Source organism: Pteronotus mesoamericanus, unplaced genomic scaffold (assembly GCF_021234165.1).
Source record: "Pteronotus mesoamericanus isolate MK-2021 breed Mesoamerican mustached bat unplaced genomic scaffold, CSHL_Meso_final contig_116, whole genome shotgun sequence".
Classification (NCBI taxonomy): domain Eukaryota; kingdom Metazoa; phylum Chordata; class Mammalia; order Chiroptera; family Mormoopidae; genus Pteronotus; species Pteronotus mesoamericanus.
In genome coordinates, this window is record NW_026555027.1 from 1,456,162 (window position 1) to 1,475,604 (window position 19,443).

The 19,443-nt window shown below is 48.5% G+C and overlaps 1 protein-coding gene across 1 annotated transcript in view; it reads right to left on the bottom strand.

The window, feature by feature from the left end:
* Positions 1-19,443, bottom strand: part of SCAF4 (SR-related CTD associated factor 4) — a 58,422-nt gene that overhangs the window by 6,446 nt on the left and 32,533 nt on the right. The window contains exons 9-19 of the mRNA XM_054577791.1: positions 18,915-19,023; positions 17,231-17,395; positions 16,636-16,724; positions 15,759-15,949; positions 14,543-14,643; positions 14,167-14,280; positions 13,310-13,466; positions 12,057-12,214; positions 10,277-10,442; positions 10,105-10,191; positions 9,742-9,933 (exon numbers count right to left, since the gene is read on the bottom strand). Coding sequence (XP_054433766.1) covers positions 9,742-9,933; positions 10,105-10,191; positions 10,277-10,442; positions 12,057-12,214; positions 13,310-13,466; positions 14,167-14,280; positions 14,543-14,643; positions 15,759-15,949; positions 16,636-16,724; positions 17,231-17,395; positions 18,915-19,023 — 1,529 coding nt within the window. The remainder of the gene's footprint in view (positions 1-9,741; positions 9,934-10,104; positions 10,192-10,276; positions 10,443-12,056; positions 12,215-13,309; positions 13,467-14,166; positions 14,281-14,542; positions 14,644-15,758; positions 15,950-16,635; positions 16,725-17,230; positions 17,396-18,914; positions 19,024-19,443) is intronic.

The window sequence follows — 19,443 nt, forward strand, 5'->3', positions numbered from 1 at the left end:
TCCACCCTGGCCCGCCATCCGGGTTTTCCCACTCGTCCACACGCTCCTCTCTCTCCTGGATCCTGTCTATTCTTAATTGGTTTGCACTGGGTTAGAATAACCTCAGTGAGATGAAATTCAGAGCCCACAACTCACGCATGTAAAGTGTGTAATTCAATGGTTTGTAGGCTATTCAAGGTTGGGCAACCATCACAATCAACTTCAGGTGTTCACCGCCTCCACCCTGGACCCACCCCCTCCCCCAAGCCCCGGCCGCAGCCACACCGTCTGTTCCCGGCTCAGCAGGCGGCCTGCGCCGGAGGGTCCGCGCGAGCGCAGTCCTGCAGCGCGTCCTCCCGGGTCGGGCTGCTTTCACTCAGCGCATCTTCCCAAGTTCCACCCGCGCTGTCGCAGGTGTCAGGACAGGCCCGCCTTGCTTTCTTGCACGTTGCAGATTTTGTTTTTTGGTTTTTTTAACACTGAGGGTTGGGTAACCCCCCGTCAATGAAGTCCACAGGCACTATTTTCCCAGCAGCATTCGTTCACTTTGTGTCTGTGCCACATTTTGCTAGTTCCTGCAGTACTTCAAACCTTTTCATTGTTGATGATGCGGATCTGTGATCTTCAATGGGGCTACTGTAATTGTTTTGGGGCACCCAAACTGCGCCCGTTAAGAGGGTGAACATATCCGTGAATGCCGTGTTTCCACTGCTTCACCAACCCTTCTCCACCAACAGGGGAGAGCTGTTTCTGTCTCTCCCTGTCCCCGGGCCTCTGTGCTCCGAGATACAGCAGTATTGAAACCACACCAGTGAATGACCCTACGACAGCTGCTGGGTGTTCCAGGAGGAGGGAGGCCACACTGGAGCTCAATGTACATCAAAAGCTAAAGACGGTGACGCTGAGTGAGAGGCATGCCCAAGGCTGAAAGCCAGGCCTCTTGCACCAAACAAACAGCCGAGCTGCGGCTGCAAAGAGCGCGTCCTTGCAGGCTGTCAGAAGCGCCGCTCCAGGGGGCACTGGGGTGGGAAACAGAAACAGCCTTCCTGAGGCTCTGCAGGAAGCTTCAGGGGTTGGGCAGAAGACAAACCGGCCACAACATTCCCTTAGACCAAAGCCTGACCAGAGCAAGGCCCTCTCTTTAGTTCTCTGAAGGCTGAGAGGAGAGGAGGCTGAAGAAGGAAAGTCTGAAGCTGGCCGAGGCGGGTTCAGGAGGTTTAAAGGAAGAGGTCATCTCCGTAACAGAAAGCGCCAGGTGAGGCAGAAGCACTGATGTCGAAGCAGCAGCGAGTCCTCTGGAAGATCTAGCTCAGGTGATTCACGAAGGCGGCTGCACTGAACAGGTTTTCAGCGTAGACCGAACTGCCTTTTACTGGAGGACACCATCGATGGCTTTCCTAGCCAGAGGGAAGTCAGTGCCTGGCTGCAGCCCCAGGGGCGGGGCAGGCTGGCTCTCCCGGGAGGAGCCCATGCAGCTGTGACTTGAGCCTGAAGCCCAAGCTCATTTACCACGTAGAAAACCCCAGGGCCCTTAGGAAGGTGCTCAGTCTAGTCTGCTCGTGCCCTAGAGAGAGACCACCAGAGCCCCAATGACGGCACATCTGCTTACAACATGGTTTACTGAATATTTTAGGCCCACCGTTGAGACCTACTGCTCACAAAAAAAGTTCAAAATACTATCACTGAATGGTACTGTGCCTGGTCACCCAAAGCTCTGAAGGAGATGGACTAAGTTAACGTCATTTTGGGTCTGCTGACACGACGTCCATTCTGCAGCCCGTGGCTCAAGCAGTAATTGGGACTTGCAGGTCTCAGTGTTCAAGCAATACATTTCGTAAGGCTACAGCGGCCTCAGTGATTCCTTTGATGGATCTGGGCAAAGTAAATCAGAAACTTTCTGGAAAGGCTTCCCCATTCTACATGCCATTAAGAACATTCGTGACTCATGGGAAGAGGGTGAAATAGCAACAGTAACAGGACTTTAGAGGAAGATGGTTGCAGCCCTCACAGACAGCTTTGAAGGGTCCAAGACTTCAGCATAGGAAGTAACTGCAGATGTGGTGGAATAACAAGAGAACTAGAGTTAGAGGTGGAGCCTGAAGGTGGGTCTGAATCACTGCAAACTCGTAACAGCACTTGGACAAATGAGGTGTTGCTTCTTATGGCTGAACAAAGAAAAGTGGTTTCTTCAAGTGTAATGGACTATTTGGCGAAGGAGCTTTGAAGACTGTTGAAACGAGGCTCAGTGGATTGAGCGCTGGCCTGTGGACCAAAGGGATGCTGGTTTGATTCCCAGGCAGGGCACAGGCGTGGGTTGTGGGCCAGGTCCCTGGGTGGAGGGCATGTGAGAAGCAGCCACACGTTGATGTTTCTCTCTCTTTCTCCCTCCCTTCCCCTCTGTCTAAAAATAAATAAATAAAAATCTACAAAAAAAAAAGACTGTTGAAATGACAACAAAGGATTTAGAATATAACATCAACTCAGTTGATAAAGTAGCAGCAGGGCCTGAGAGGACTGACTCCCATTTTGAAAAGTGTCAATTGATGAGGGAAGTTTCACTGTTGTCTGATTTTAAGAAATTGCCACCCAGGTAAGTTAGCAGCCACCAACATCGAGGGCAAGACTCTCCATCAGCAAAAGATTACAACTCCCTAAAGCCTCAGACGAGGGTTGGCATTTTTTAGGAATAAAGTCATTTTTAGTTAAAGTGTGTACATTTTTTTAAGACATGTTATCGCACACTTAAGAGACCACAGTACAGTGTAAATGTAACTTTTATATGCACTGGAGGCCAAAAGGCTCGTGCCGCGCTTTACTGCACTCGTTTTACTGCAGTAGTCTGGAGCTGAGCCTGTTAGTCTCTCTGAGCTATGCTCGTACCTTTCTTTTTAATTCCAGGCACGCCATTATACGGATATACTGATTGTATCCTAGTTGGTTTATCATTAAAAAAGACCTGGAGACAGACTTTCACCTCCCTGCTGGCCACGGATCTACCCGCTCACTCACCTGCACTGCGTCCACCGTCAGGCCTTCGTCTGCAAGCACGCGTTCAAGAGGCTAAGCGAGTGCTTTATTCAGGCCCTGACGCCCACCCCTCAGCCACACAAGGCTGCCAGCTGGCCAGTGTTTCTGTCTTGCCCCAAACACTTCCCCTGTGCTGTGTCTTGCAATAAAGGCACTATGATTTCACCCATGTTTTAGAAATGAAAACAATAAACTCTTTCACTTTGCATCTCCTTTCAGCGATCACTCTGTTTTTCTGGTCCCCAAGACAGAAAGCCTCAGGTGTCCCAAGTCAGGGCACGCACTTCCTCACTGCCCACCCGCTCCTGGCCCCGCATGCCTGGGCTTCTGGACCCACCCTGCCCACGAAACCACACTGCCTGAGGTCCTCCCCAGGACGCCCTCTCGCTAAACGCAGCTGTCAAGTCTCTTCCTTGACCTGAAAATGGCATCGGATGATTGACTTCTCCCTCCTACCCAGGATTCTCTGCTTCCTTCCAGAGCACCTCCCGCTTCTTGGCTTCTGAGCTGACCATCCAGCCTCCTCAGTACTGTTTGCAGGACGGAACGGGACACGGCCACTCACACACACAGGTGCAACTGGACGAACGCTCCCTCCGCTTCTAGCCCCGCCCCCTGGACCTCAGACCTCGGGCAGCTCCCTTAGCGTTTCCCGTCCTAGCTTCCCCATGTGTAAAGCAGGGTCGCTGCTCCACCACAGGGTCGTGAGGCAGCAGTGACCGACCAGCCCCCGCCCCTCCTGCTGAAGTGCTGCGGCTGGCTCGCCCACGCCACCCCACACTCTCGCTCTTGCCCAGGCGGCCTCTCAGACCCCTGTGGCTGTGCCGATGACACCGGCACTGACAGTGTCAGACTTCATATACCAGTTGTTTCCCTGAGCACGTGCACCCCAATATCAAGGGTGAAACATCCAACGCTGTAACCGGATACCCCCCTCACGCACCCTCCCCCACAACCGCTGCCTATCTCAGGAGTGGCAGCTGTCCCCTGCCGACTGCCTAGGTCAAAGTCCCTTGTGGCTTCTTTCTCTCCCGCCCCATAGTCGGAAGGCAGTTCTGCAGGCTCTGCCTTTAAAATAAATTTAGAATCCAGCACTCTGCCTCAGGGGTTCCGTCCCCCAACGTGGATTTTCATCTCCTCTACTCGACAGCCTTTGAACTAGCCGTCTCTTGCCACTCCGTCTGCTCTGCGGCAGCCCAGCTGTCCCCTCCTCAGGACACCTCTGGGCACAGGTGCAGAGGGCGCCGCTCCAGTCCTCCGCCCAGGGGGCTGGGCCCTGCCCACAGGAACTGGGATGTGCCGAGACGCAAGAGGCTGCCCAGCTGCAAGTCTGCCTGTTTGGAGCTGATCTCAGCAGAATGGCACGGTGGCATTTTACATGAACTTAACACAAAAATTTCCACTCAAGGAAAGAGGCCGACTGTTCCTCACTCTCACCAAGGCCTTGATACCTGTGGGTGTGTCTCCATATTCACCGAGCGTTCTCCCTGATTCCAGACCTTCAGAAAGTGGAAATGAGGGACAACCCTCATTTTTGTTTCTTTTGCCTACATTCACCAATTAATAACATTTATGGTATAATTACTTTGACTGCCATGAAATTCTTATTGTAGGCACTGTGTTAGGAGCTGGAAAGAATGGAAGAATAAGGAGGGAATTTTCAAAAAATTAAAGCACATTTTAGATTACATTATACATTAAGATTATTTAAAAAATCATTCTTAGAGTACCAGAGATTTTTAGAGAGGAATTTGAGTTTTCAATAATATATAATGCAGGTATACTGGCATCCATTTTCAGCCTAAGGTATACTTTTGATAAAAATCTATTATATGAGAACCAGAATTTCAAATAAAGTGAAATCAGAGGTCAATTATTATCACTTTAAAATGACTCCTGGTTTTTCCTTAAAAAAAAAAGTACAATAGGCTTTGTCTGATCACTATCTATGGTTTACTTGCAGTCGCTTTTTAGAATTCCAGTTTGTATACTAATTGCTATCCTCCTATAATTGGCAAAGTATAACAGCTATGACTTAGGTTTAAGAGCTGCAGTATTAGAATCAAGAGTCTGAGATACACAGTTAAGCCATCACTGAATGAGATTACCCACAGCTAACAGCATTTTCAATGTCATCAGAAACACCTTACCTGGATTCTTCAGTGCAGTGTCTAACAGAACCTGCCCGGGCCTCGCACCTGCCCCCACCCGCCGCCCGAAGACACGAGGGTGAGACTGGGCAGCGGCTCTGCAGCCCAGGAAGCGCAGGGAACACGGGCAAAATGTGACTAGCATCTTTCAAGCCTTTTTGCAAGATCTTTCCTGTGTTCTGTTTGAAGTGCTTCCCCTTCTGAGAAAATACAGCATATCTGTGCTTAAATTTACCCCCAGGCAAACATCAGCTGTGGGTTAACTGCTATTAACTACTGAGCAATGCTATACATAAAGCTGAAGGCACTGTGGTGAGTAATGGGGACCCATTTATACTACATAACACTAATGGAGTAACAATGTGTATTTTAAAGCTTTCCGAAGGAAAACACTTTCATAGGATAAACAGTCAATGAGCTTTTTGGGGGGTACCAAATTGAACACCTGGTGGAGCCCCTAGCTTACAGTCAATATAAATGAACATCATGGCAAAGCTTACAGAAAAATATTAAGATGCAAAAATTATATTTTAAAAATTAGACATTATCATTAAAAAACTACGTTCTAGAATATTCTTTGGGTTTCCTCTGAATGTCATCATACTAGTAAGTACACTGGTGCTCTAATGTTCCAATTTAAATGATGTTAAAAATTACTATTAAAAAAATAATTTTGGGGACAGAAATTTGACTGAAATCACCACAAATAAAATACCAATTTTAAAGAAATTACAGACACCGATGATCAAATTATTTATCTTCGAGGCAGTTTTAAGGCCTATAAAATATTGCATAAAAAGCAAACACAGCTGTTTGGGTGCAACACTTCACAAGCCAATTCCGTCCATATTGTTTCCCAGTGTCCCAACCTGGCACTACCCACACCCACGCCTACTGCGGCACCCCCGCGGTTCCGGCTGTAGGCCACTGTGCTCTCACTTGGGCTTTAAATTTTTGGTAATAGAAATTATCCGTAAGCAGGAAGCAATCTTACAAATACCCAATTTTTACTTACAAATTTCACCATCATCTACAGCAGTGTTACAAAATGGGGAAGATTCTCTGCACGTTAATAATTAAATGTATTCGGCAAGAAAAGAGACTTCATTTTCCACAAAAGGAATGAGTCCAACCTACGGTGATTTTTCCTTGGAAAAACATTTTGGGTATACTGGTAACACAGCAGAAACATGTAACACAAACAAACTTTTTTTTTACGTATCTTTTTTATTGTTTGGAACATGAAAGTAACCCAAATTTCACATTTACAATAAACTTCTTAATAAAAATATGCTGTACAAAATATTATAGATACATGTTACACAGAAGGAAACACACGCGCTTACACAGCAGGGAGAAGGCACTAAGTCACTCTCACAGTTAACCCCCCGCCCCCAGGACACTCACCGCCAGCTCCCATCGAACCGCTGCCGGCCCGCCTGCGGCCGGGGATCGCGAGGCCCAACGACAGCCTAACAGCAGTGATGATGCGTTACTGTGCATCAAGCACATCTGTGTTTTCAGATGCGCGGTGTCTAAAACACTCAAGAGCCCCTAGCAGACGGAGGGTCAGCCCGCCACCGCTGTGCGGGTGTGGCTGCCTGAGCCCAACTCCAGAAACACGCCGTCACCTCCCCACACTGACACCCGCACTCCAGTCCGCGATCGGCGAACCCGTGAAGCCAAGCCGCCCTCAGAGCGCCCGCCGCCCCTGCCGACGTGGCCAGGCTCACTGCAGGCTTTTGGGGGGGATCTCAGGAGCGTCTGTTTGGCCCCTGCTACTTGCAAATATTATCACCCCATTTCAGAAATCAAGATCCAAGTTGGTTAAGTCTCTCAATGGTACATCCTCCTTCCACTGGGGGACTATTTGAGCGTGATTAATGGGAAGAATACAGATGCCGTGTCCTGCTATTTAAATGAAATACCATCATGACCAACACACACACTTCCTCAGTGAGCCAGCTGATGGAACTTTAATGCGTGTGAACTTGGGATCTGGTCTGAGCTACCATGGAGACACCTGAGTCAACTATGTCAGGATAAAGTTTTTCCCCCTAAAAAGTCTGCTCCCTTTGTCTGCCAAAACACTAACAGTTTAACCGATCACACCAGCTCAGCACTCTCCCCGGGGCGGCCTGAGGGCGCCCACGGCCCCCGCCCTGGTCCCAAGGGCCTGCATGCGGGGCGGGTTCACCCCCTTTTCGGTGGAGAAACGGAGCGCGGCACCGCACGGCACCTCCAGGCGGAAAGTGCCCCGGCACGGCACACTGCTTCTTGTCACCATCAAGGAAGGAAGCGTGAGCACGCCCGAGGTCAGGGCCCCACGACCCGGTCAAGAGCAGCAATGTCCCCGCCTGATCACTGGCCTGTCAGCGGGCGCTGCTGACCCGTCCCTCCATCAGCACGATGGGACCGCAGTCAACTCTTGGATACTTTCTCCCTTCTTTGCACAAACAGGGAAGTCCCATTTCTTTACGAGGTGAAAATTCAAGGGACGTTCTTTTCAAGGTTTCTAACGGGAAGGAACACGGAAGGCTTTCCTTCTCTGACCGAAACTGCATTTCAGTTAAAACTGCTTATTTTCGTTGTTACATTATGTCAAATTTTAAGCTTCCCAGATTTTGAACAGCCTTCAATTTCTACACTGCGTTTTAAGTCATAAAGACCGTCACAGGCGGGGTGTGAACAGCCTGGCCCCAAGAGCCCGCCAGCCCGCCAGCTGCCCGCTCATGGGACCAACGTCCCCCGTCTCAGAGCTCCCTTCTGGGGCGGGGGCCCTAGGGAGCGAGGCGGGATGCGGGCCGGGCGGACAGCGAACAGGCAGGCCAAGTAACAGTGAATGCTAAGGAATTCATTTTTCTACCAGCGCTCAGCTTACTAGCTTTATTTTTCCAGCTCACCAACTTTCGGTCTGTGTCTTACTTTGTTTCACACATTGTATACAGAGTTTAAATTGCACATTTCAGTAGTGATAACCAAAGGGCAGAATCTTCAAGCCCTGAATGTTAAAACAAGGCAGGCGATTTATTCTTTAAGGTTGTTTGAAAGTGGTGGACATTATACTCTTGCAGATAATGAAATCTTCTCACTTATTCAGTGAATTTATTGAATCCAGAAAAAATGCACATATGCACACAACTTTGTAAACGGTCTCAGGGGGCCTAACATCCACGGATGCTAGAGGAGAAAGTTCCATTTCAAACAGCATTCACAATCGGGGGTGTGGAGGGAAAGAAAGGGGTTAATCAGGAAAGTCTCTCCAACTCAGACTCTGTGAGTCTTGTGAAACCACCTTATTACAAATATGAAAACAAGACAAAATGAAACATACCAACACCGAGAAACCAAAGGTGTCAGGGCCCCCGGCTGCCGGCCCAACAGTCCTTCTGCTCTAAGATTCCTGGGGCGCAGGCCTCTCAAGCAACGTCCTTGTTAAACCAGCCACTTGGCGTCACTGCGATGGCTGCTGCTACACCATGTGTGACAAATCTCAATCCCAAACCTTCTTTTCCTATTACTCAGTCGGTGTAATAGTCGGTACTCAGCCAAAGGGAAGTAAAGGCTGAGTTTATTATCAGCCTAAACTCAGTCTTGCAGAGGCCAGAAGACAGCATGCCATTTAAAAACAAATCAATTTTTATTATAAACGTAATACGGGTAAGAAGTAAAAACTTCCGACTGTCCTGAAAGGCAGTGGTGGTAGGTCCAAGGCCTGCACCACACACCAACGCCCCCTAGCCCTGCACCTCCGGTGACCATGTGCTCCTTCCTGAAACACCTGAGGCGATGTGCCCGCACGTGCCCCGCCGAAAACCCGCGGACTCATGGGGCCGCAGCGCCATAACTCTAGGGGCGAGCCAACGGCCTTGAGGACACTCAAGTGTTCACTGGACTGGGCGATACCAACTGATTAATGAACAGACAGTGAGTGTAACAACGATATGATGTATTCATTTATAACTCAGGCAAGAAGGGGGACTCGGGCTTTAAGTGGTGCGCCCGCTAAACTGCACGTCCCTCCTCGGTGCGGTCACACTGCAGGTGGAGGACAACAGCCAGCCTCCAGCAGCAGGACACTGGAGGTCTGTCACTCAGGCAACAAAGCCCCTTTACTGCAACGTATCCAAGATCATTTTCTTTGCCAGCCCACAGAGAATGCTACCAAAGGCCAGATATATAAAAACTGGCCCAGATGGGGCGGGGGGTGGGGCAGGGAGGGAACTATGTTTTCAAAGAAATGTTCTCTCTTAAAAAGCGAGGACATCCTGAGTTATGTCAATCTTGGACTCTGTGCCAATCCCTCTTTACAGAGATCACTTTTCTATACCAAATTAAGATACGCAAATTGAGATATGCAAATCCCAACCTTTATTCCAGGCAAACATAGTTCCTCATGGAGATTGTCTCTAGGGCTACTCTCGGTCAAGACCAAGAACACATATTTAAGAGGAAGATCTTCCTCAAAGGAAAACATTAAGACTCAGAGAGAAAACATCAAGACCCAAAATTACCAGTTAAAAAAACCCAGCAAAACTTAGCTTGGGCAGAGGAAAAGAAACGAATGGTAAAAGAATCCACTTACCCAGAAGCGAAACAGGCTGGGTTACAGGAGGGGCGGGCAGGCTCGTGGGTGCGGCGGGCGGCACAGCAGAGCCGTACATTTTCACACTGTCCCCAGACTCGGCATTTCCTCTTGCCCCAGACACCACTGTTGGAATGGGATTTCCAATAGATAAGTCTTTTGTAGTGTCTTCATTTATACCAGCGATCGCAGCTAAGGGACATAATCACAGTGACACGTGAAGCTGCATAGAGGCTGCTCTCCCAGCCCTGGGGCCCGCCCGCTCTCCCACACTCCCGGCCCCGGGGGCCCGCGCGCTCTCCCGACTCCCGACTCCGGGCGGGGGGTGGGGGGAGCGCTGGACGCGAAGGAAGCCGTGCTTACAGTTTGGGATGCTCATTGGCGGAGTGTGAGGAGGAGGGATGGACACCGGCGGAGTTATAGGAGGTGGGGGTCCGGGAGGAAGAAAACCTACGGCAGGAAAAATAATGTCGCTTATGCTGCACCGTTTGACCTCAGGCTCAGAAACAGCGCCATCTCCGGCAGCTCAGCGTACCTGGCGGCAAGTGCATCGGGTTGAACCCCGGGCGCAGGAACGGAGGCGGCGGCGGCGGCGGCGGGACGCCGGGGCCGAAGCCCGGAGGGGGGATCCCCAGGGGCGGCGTGAAGGCGGGCGGCTGCAGGGCGCCCACCACAGGGGGGCCGGGCTGCTGTGGCGGGACCTGGAGAGAAAGGGACACAGAGCTGCACGCAAGCCCGCACGCCTGGCCAGGAGGGACCAGGAGGGGCCAGGAACGAGTCTTACCGGAAAAAACTCTAAAAATTTCTAGATGTTATTATGTGAATAGATTTGGAAACAGTTGGTAACCTGTACCTACCCCAAATGACCGTTTTGCCCTCTCCTTTATGACAACAAATTGACACTGCATTTCACCAGCGCCTGCTGGTGATCTGATAGAACATGACATGCTAAAAAATGCCCCAAGATCAGGCAGGACTGAGAAGCAGGACGCTAAGAAAAGCTACCCGACAAAGCTCGCAGGGACGAAGATCTCAGGTCCCAGGGTTAAACCGCCAGCTACTCCCTGACTAGCTCTGTGGCCTTTGGCCGGCGTGCACTCTAGACCTCCGTCTATTGATCTGTAAAATGGAAAGTGCTAACCTCACATAACTACGGAGATTAAAGAGTTAATACATGTTAAATGCTAGTGGCTGGCACTTAAAAAACACTCAACAAATAAATATTAGCTATTGTTAAAAAAAAAAGTATGGTTAATTTTAACACATTAGTCAGGTTTCTTTAAACGAATGCTGATGTACTTGAATCTTCCTTAAAACCCACACTGAAGGGAATAGCCAAAGGCTGACTATAGAGCGAAGATTTGGGAAACCTCAGAGCCATGCAAGAGGCTGGGCAAATGTGCACTTTTGTGTTAGTGCAGATTTATCTGGTCAGGTTCAACGTGAAGAACTGAGAAAGGTACTGAGAGGCAAGAAAAATGTAGAACATACATAAACTATGGCTCAACTATTTATAGTTATAACCAAAAGGTTTTTAAAAATTATTCAGCTTATTATGTAACAGGAAATCTGCTGAGAATTTAACACACATTAGCTCATTTAATCCTCAAAACAGCTCGGACCTAGGAAGACCACCAGTGCCCAGTCAGGAACGGGGTTTGCGTATTTACACAGAGGAGCCCCAAGCCCGGAGGCCAGGTGACCCACCCACGGTCTCACAGTTGCGTGAACAACGGGGCCGGGATTCAGACCTGTTCTGCCAGAAGCCAGAGCCTGTCTTCTGAAGTAACAGGATAGCAATGACTCTCTAAGAATATACCTTCAACGTTAAATGGCACTCAATTTATTTAAAAAAAAAAAAAGAAGAAGAAAAAAAAAAAAGAAAAAAAGAATTCATAATGGCACCACCCAAACTGAAGATTTAGAAACTATCTTCCCCTTAGAACAGCTGCCTGCAGAGAAATCCAAGCTCCCTCAGAACAGGAGTCCGCGAAGAATCGAGATGCGGAGAGAAAACAGGGCAGGGAGAGCGGCAGGAGCTCTGACCAGTGCGCCCGCAGCCCCCGCAGCACGCGGCAGGCGCTCAGGGGGTCTGGCAGGCCTAAGGCACGGGCGCGCACTCTGGTTTTACTTACATCGTTCAAAGAGCTTATAAACAACAGGTCAGACACGCCAAACAAACTAGTAACAAATCAGTAACGCATGCTCAGGTACTCATGTCTTTGACTACGAATCCAGACAGACATCTACAAGAAGACTCAGCAAGGTATCTCCCAGACACCCGGAAATTTAAATAATGCCCCAGGCGGTCTTACCTGCGGAGGAGGCACTGTTATGGGTGCGGGCACAGGCATAGGAGGGACGGGCACAGGCAAAGGGTTGGGCGTGGGCGACACTGGTTCTGTGTGCGCGCTTTCTGCTCCTCCGTTCTGAGCGACTTCATTTTCATGCTTCTTGGGAATTCCCTTCCACTCTATGAGAGTTGAACAAATTTAACAATACAAGCTTATCATGTTCATCTTATAATTTTAAATCCAGAAATGATTTTTAAAATGTAGATTATATGAAACCAGCAGTCTGGTTATGAAGGAAATGTTACGTTAATCTTATAAATATTTAAATTAGCAGGCATTCAAAAAAGAAAAAAAAAGTGCTTACTGTGTGCCAGGCAGTTCTAAGCATCTTATATATACTAATTAAATTAATTCTTGTAACTATAAGTAGTTTCTATTACTATCACTCCTGGGTTATAAATGAGAAAAACAAGGACAACGTGTCTGAGGTCACATGCCTAGTAAGGTCCGTGGCGGAGATGCACCCCACAGACACGCCTGGCTCTGGCCTGTGCTCTCATCACCGGGGCAGGACCCGGGGTTGCGGGGGCAGGACCCGGGGTTGGGGGGGCGGGTGCGCAATGCTTCCCTGGACCCGAACCCCGCAGGCCTGGCGCAGCGCAGGCTCTGGCCCCCGTCTGCCCACACAGACCACAGACAGAGCTCTTGGTGTGAGAGAGGGCGCCGTGCCCCGTGCAGGCGGCTGTGGAGCAGCCAGGCCAGCCCAGCGCGCTGGCCCCGGCTGCCCGCGCAGCTCCTCTGGGGCACCCCCTCGACCTTCTCGGTTGCCACACCTGCTCCCGTGGCTGCGCCTCCGCCTGCTGCTCCTGTACCAGGCTCCCTGCGGGTCCCCAGGCCGCACCCGCCTGTGCCGTGCGCCCCCATGGCAACCCCGCCCTGCCACCCTGGCATTGCCAATGCTCCTGACCCAAGTAACCGGTCTCCTCGACCTACACATTTCCTTTCCACTCTTCTCTGAACATTGAAACGTTTTCAAAGGAATTACTATGAAGCACTGGACTAAAAGGTAGTCTCAGTGACGATCAGGTTGACTCATTCGATCTGTTTCCCCCACGATCAGCAATGATTTCGTCTGGATCTGCATCTCTCCACTTTTAATACAGTTGCAGGAAAGGGAAGACCACAAAAGGAACTCCCTAACATCAGCAAGCACACGTCTGCGTGGGCTCCCCCCAGAATGGCCCAGACTCGGAACGACAGGAAGCTCTCCTCACCTGGGTTAAGTGTGTCGCTGTCCAACATGCCTCCTTCACAAAAGCTCTCCAGTTCTTCAGGCTTGACTCTGTCCCACGGAACGTAAGTGACGCCAAGCTCTACATCCCAATACTGCTTATAATCTGCCTTTATTCCTTTGTTTAAGGCCCAGGCGATCTATTTCATCATGCATGAAAACAGAAAAGGAAAGGGAGGCCGAGAAGTCACACACTTTGAGAGTACACTGTCCCCCGCCGGTCTCACACTGTCTCCCCAAACTGAGGCAGCGAGGGAGCAGTCTGGCCTCGCTCTTCCTGGGCCTCACTTGGCACCAGGACACCGGCTGCCCATTCCTCTCAGCCTGTCCTGCAGTGGATATTTGACTGGTGTCACCCCCTTACCCGCCGCCCCCCCGCCCCTGCCAAGGCAGCACAAAACTTGGAGGAAAGAAAAAGGCTCCCCAGGGCCCGCACGCCCGCACCAGGCAGCACGCTGCGCTGCCCAAGGGCAGAGCAGAGCGTCAGGACAGCAAGGGCGCACTGACCGCAGCCCCACAGGGGAGAACGCCCACGGGTCTGTATCCTTTCCTCTATCTTTGTGGAATATTTTTCATAGTTAATTCTAATATGAGATGACACATTTTAAATCCAAACTTTTTGAAATGACAAAGTGTTTCACATGACATTATATATAAAGCACCAATTAATTAAATACCTTAATGAACTCTTCTATCTACATTAAAAAATAAAAATTCTACCATGAACCTAACATTAAAAATTGTTAACTTTTAGCAGATAACCTCTTTAAAAAAAAAAATGCATATGAAATGCCTATGTCCAAAATTACAGCTTTAAAAACATAAGCGCTACAACCGTACCTTTATGGATTTCTGGTTCACTTTGTAGTTCCCACGGCTCAGTTTCTGCAGGGCGCGGTAAGCATCTTGCCTATGAACCATAACAATATAGGCACAACCTCTGGGAGGAATCATCTGCTCCAAAACATTCCAATATTATAAAATATGGTAACAAAATTAAAGAGCAACAAGATATAATACTAAGTTACCAGTTCCAACAACCCACCTCTTTAATCAACCCAGTGTTCAAATTCCCTGGGATTAAATCACTTGTAAATGGGCAATTTAAGTTTGGTCTCAACTGCCAATTATTAATGAACCTACAGTCCCCTAAACTTTATTACATAAAGATTTTTGCATTTATCTACTGTCACTGAATAATTTAATAAACACTCACGTTAATTGATTCAATTGGACCAAACTCTTCTAAGAGACTGGCAACGTCCTGTTGAGTGGTCCTTTTGTCCAGCTGTCCCACCCAGAGTGTGGTGCTACAAACTGAAATTAAAATTGTCACATAAGTACACATGTCTGATAATGAACAGCACTGGCTCTTACGTGAAGAAATCATGACAGAAGAATGAGTGAGTTCCACCAAGACACTTCAGGTTTGCACAGCAAACCCCACGTACACTCGAGACCCCTGAAACACTGCTGCGGCCCTTCCAGAGCTGAAACCAGGACAGTAAACGTGCATCGGAGCTGGGAAAACTGGACTCTGTGGACAGATTGACGCCTCGGACCTAACTCTTCAGCACCAACCAATTCGGTGCTTTTTGGTCACTCTTTGCGGCCGTCCCTGTCCACCTGCTGAGTGCATATGCTGTGTCTCTTAGGTTGTGCCCTAGGTCATAAGCCTTACAGAGTCAGAAGTTTTACATACGCCCTAATCATACTAATTAAAATTTCAGTAATAGCTAAGGGCATACAGCACACCCTATTACACGTATTTCACAATCTGTAAATTATAAACCTTTATAAAAGTAGAGGGCACCAGCTATTCAGGGGCCCGGGGGAACAGGGGGAGAAGAGCCCTTTCTGCGGTGCATGGGAACCAGCTACTCTTTGTATCTCCCACATTCACTCCCAGCAGGGGTGTCCAACCTTTTGGTGTCTCTGGGCGACACTGGAAGAAGAGCTGCCTTGGGCTACACACGTTAAATCACAAACACTAATGAAAACCGATGAGCAAAAAGAAGTCCCTAAGCAAATTCACGACTGCACGCTGGGCCGCTGTCGCAGCCATCCTGGGCCGCACGTGGCCCGCGCGGCTGTGGGTTGGACACCTCTGCGGGGACACACATTAAACAAATGAGACATGACAAAGCAGTATTTTGCTAATAGTTAGAAAACGTTTTTAACCCATGATGTGAAAAAAATAACGCAGCCCTGGCTGGTGTGGCTCAATGGAGTGAGCGCCTCCCTGCGAACTAGAAGGTTGTTGGTTCTATTCCCAGTCAGGGCACAGGCCAGGGCTGCAGACCAGGTCCCCAGAAGGGGGCAAATGAGAGGCAACGAATGTTTCTCTCCCTCTGTATCTCCCTCCCCACCCCTCTCTAAAAAGCAAGAAAAGAAAAAAAAATGCAGGAAGTCGGAAGACCAAGTGAACTTACCACTTGCAGTTTCTGATTTGATCGGGGGAAGGCCTTTCTGTCGGCGTTCTCTTTCCTTTTCCCGGTCCCGTCTTTCTTGGGACCGAGACCGCGGAGAGTGCCGGCGCCTGTCTCTGGACCGGGATCTGGAACGTCGATGACGAGACCTCCGAGATCGAGAACCAGACCGAGACCGCCTCCTTTTTGGTGACCTAATATTTTCATGAGGACGGAAAATGGATAGCACATGAAGAAAAAAAAATTTCTTTAAATGTTAAGCATGTATTAATTTGAAAAAAAAGGAAAAATAAGCAGGTAATTTGTTTGACGGTGTGAGAATTCGGTAGCAAGGAAAGATCATATTTTAAATGTGATCAAAACAGCTGCCCACGCAGGAAAGGGCCTTGCGCCCCGACACCCCGGCGCTGCGCCCACTCTGCGCTGCAGGCTGAGATGCCAGCTGCCATCCTGAGCTGCCGCTGTCCCGCTTCCCAGTCAGTTTCCATTCCCGCAGCAATTAAAACATAATCTGATTATTTCTACCTTGTCAGCTGGTACACTTGTGAAGGGATCGTGGTGCTGATTATTGTAAGAATTATTAATACATAATTCTGGCAATTCCAAGTACTCTGTACATAGGCATTAAAGCAGCTCAAAGGGAGCGAATATGGGTAAGATGACTGAGCCTGGAACGTTTTAAATGTGCTTCTGTCCTCCCCCCCCCCCCCCCCCCCGCAAAAACAGAGAGAGAGAGAGACACACACACACACACACACACACAGACACCCCCCCCCCCAAGTGTTACTTTATTCATCCAACTTGAAACCAATCCAACTTGATTGTACTCTGTATGTCTCCTGAGACATACGGGATCGGAAAAACATTTTCTATAAATTACCTGGATGCTGACCTAGATCTTGACTTTCTGTTGTCCGACATGTGCCGCTTATTAACCTCTTGAGTACAAGGCTGCTCTATTTTCATTTCCTTTAAAAATAAACAAAGAACCAGCCATCACTATGTAGGAAAAGTGAACATTATAAAGAAGGCAAGAGGACAGAATCTGTTAAATCACAAATCTCTTGTCCTGAAGCAGTTCTCTTTTGGTTACTTGAGTCCAAATTACTAGTTTAATAATCACTGGCCTTCAGTGGGAAAAATTTTTTTCCATGGTTTACAAGATTAGAATAAATACCTTACCCTCAGAGAGTGCTTTGTATGGGTTGCATATTGTTTTAATAAGCCACGACGACGCGCTGGTTAAGCACTCTGTACTTTGTGGATCTCAATCCTTAAGAACCTTATGGAAATACCTGGCAGTGTGAGTACGTCCATTTTCTGGATGAAAAACTAGGGGCACAGAGGGGGTCTTTCCCAAGGAAGTGCTCAAGTAAGAGTCTGTCTTCCCATTCAAAACCGCGGGTAACAAGCAAATAGGCAGGAACCTACCCAAGTCCATGCAACCTAACAGACAACGGAGAAGGAAGCCCTACCTGATGTGCCTTCTGCGCCAGTGGCTCACTGGGGGCCTGGAACGGGGTCTGGAACGGCTGCTGCCCGGGGACAGCGGGAGGGACCCCAGGCTGAGCCATAGGCGGAAACGCAGGTGTGGGAAGAAGACCGAATCCTGGCATCTGTCCATTAGGAGGAAGTGGAACCTTTGTTTTTAAAGACAGTATGAGTAGGTTTTAAGGAATAGTTACCAAAAATTTTTTTTTTTTTAAAAAGCCCCTACTTAACTAAAATACCTTCAATAAATTTTGATCAAGGAAAAACTACAATGGCGTACAACAGTGATTAACAATTCCATAGATGATAATTATCCAAAGAATTGTTACATATTCAAGCATATAGGTTAAAAATCCTATGACTCATTTTAAAATTACAAACATACAAGGTTTGGGTTTTGTATGTTTAAAGATGTAACTTCATTTATGTGAGAGAACCTTATGACAGACCGAACTTAAAGTCATAGGTCTGCCTCTTGGGAGAAAGGGGCTAGAAGCAGTGACTTTGAGGTTCGTCCCTTGGAAAATCCACTGCAGCCCTAACTGCCGGCGCTCAGTGGCTCGGGCACTGCCCGGCAGGTGCTCGGGCGATTCCTGGTCACGGCACAAGCCGGGGCTGCGGGCCAGGTCCCTGGCTAGGCGGGTGCAAGAAGCGACTGGTTGATGTCTCTCTCCCTTTCTCTCTCCCCGCCTTCCCCTCTCTCTAAAAACAATAAATAAAATCATTTAAAAAAAATTTACTCTAAGGAGAGTTTCAAATAACATGCCTACTTTTAGGACATCATATAGTAACGACAGTAAACCACAACCTAACATGTTTCTGTACGTGCCATTCCAATGTCTATATAATTAAAAGTATAATTATAATGTCATAAAAGAAGTATTCTTTCTAAATTATTTATAAACTTTTAGTAATCGTTAAACATTTTGAAATAAGTCCATTGGTTTTCTTCCTATTTTAAACAGGCTTATAAAATACTTTTCAAACTTCGTCCATCAACACATCATCAGAATCACAAGTTTCATATTGCCAAATGTCTAAAATGGACTGAAAATGATATGAATAAACAAATAACTGTAGTCTAAACAGATTTCTCAGAACCCTCTCTAAACTAAGGCTACCAGGTATTATTTCTCAAGACTAGCCGTGCAACAGAACCGCTGCACAATGAGAAAAAAAAGACCCTCTAGACTGTAGCACCAAAGGGCCCAGGGTTGTATTTTCCAAAATGCCCTCCCTGCCCCCATTACCCGCAGATGCACAGTTAAGTTTAGGGACTAAACTTAAATAGTTACTAAAATACACCCCACGAGCCCCTGCAGCTCCCCGGGGGGCCGCGCCCCTCCTCGGGGGAGCACAGACCGCCTCTCAGCACCCGCCCCCCCGGTCCCGGAGAGGCCTCTCCTACGGGAAAGAGCTCTGCAGCCAGACAGGCCAGTCCCCCAGGACAGAGCCCTAACCGCTCTCTAAGCTGCTTGAACAAGGACACCCATCATCAAAGCATAAGTACGCCGAGCCTGGCACCCTTGTTTTTCCTTAAAGCAAAGAGAGCTTCCGACCAGCCCTGTGCCCCACAGCTGAACAACAGTCTGCGGGGTGCAACCCACACACGCCAGCAGAGACCCTGGAAGGTGAAGACGCTCGGCTGCAGAACACGCCCGTCCGTACCTGACGGTGCACCGGGTCCTGCTGCAGCGCCACCATCGGAGGCTGAAATGGGTCCATGTTCGGATGCTGGGTGTACGCCGGCTGCTGCATGCCATCACCGGGAAACCCGCTGAAACACATGAGTCAGCCGTTCACACATTCACAACACATGGGCTCTTACGCATGTGAACATAGGAGCATAGGGAATGCTGTCTAGCTTGAAACTAATGTAATAATGTGTGTCAAATGGGATTAAAAAATTAAAGTGACTTAAAAATGGAAAAAAAGAAATGTTGTCTAGGAGTCATTAATCAACATTTTACTGAATCATCTATTTGCCTATATATTAACTAATACGTTCAGTATTATTCCCACTCTAAAAGCTATTTTTTTAATAAATGTCTTGTAAATCTTTTAGGATCCTCTCCCCATTTGGGAGAACACCCGTAATATCACTATTCAAAAAGACAAGGACTGTGTATGAAAAACGACCCTGCTACTCACTGCTCCGTACGCCACGCCCTATGGAGCCTGCCCACTCCACAGACCC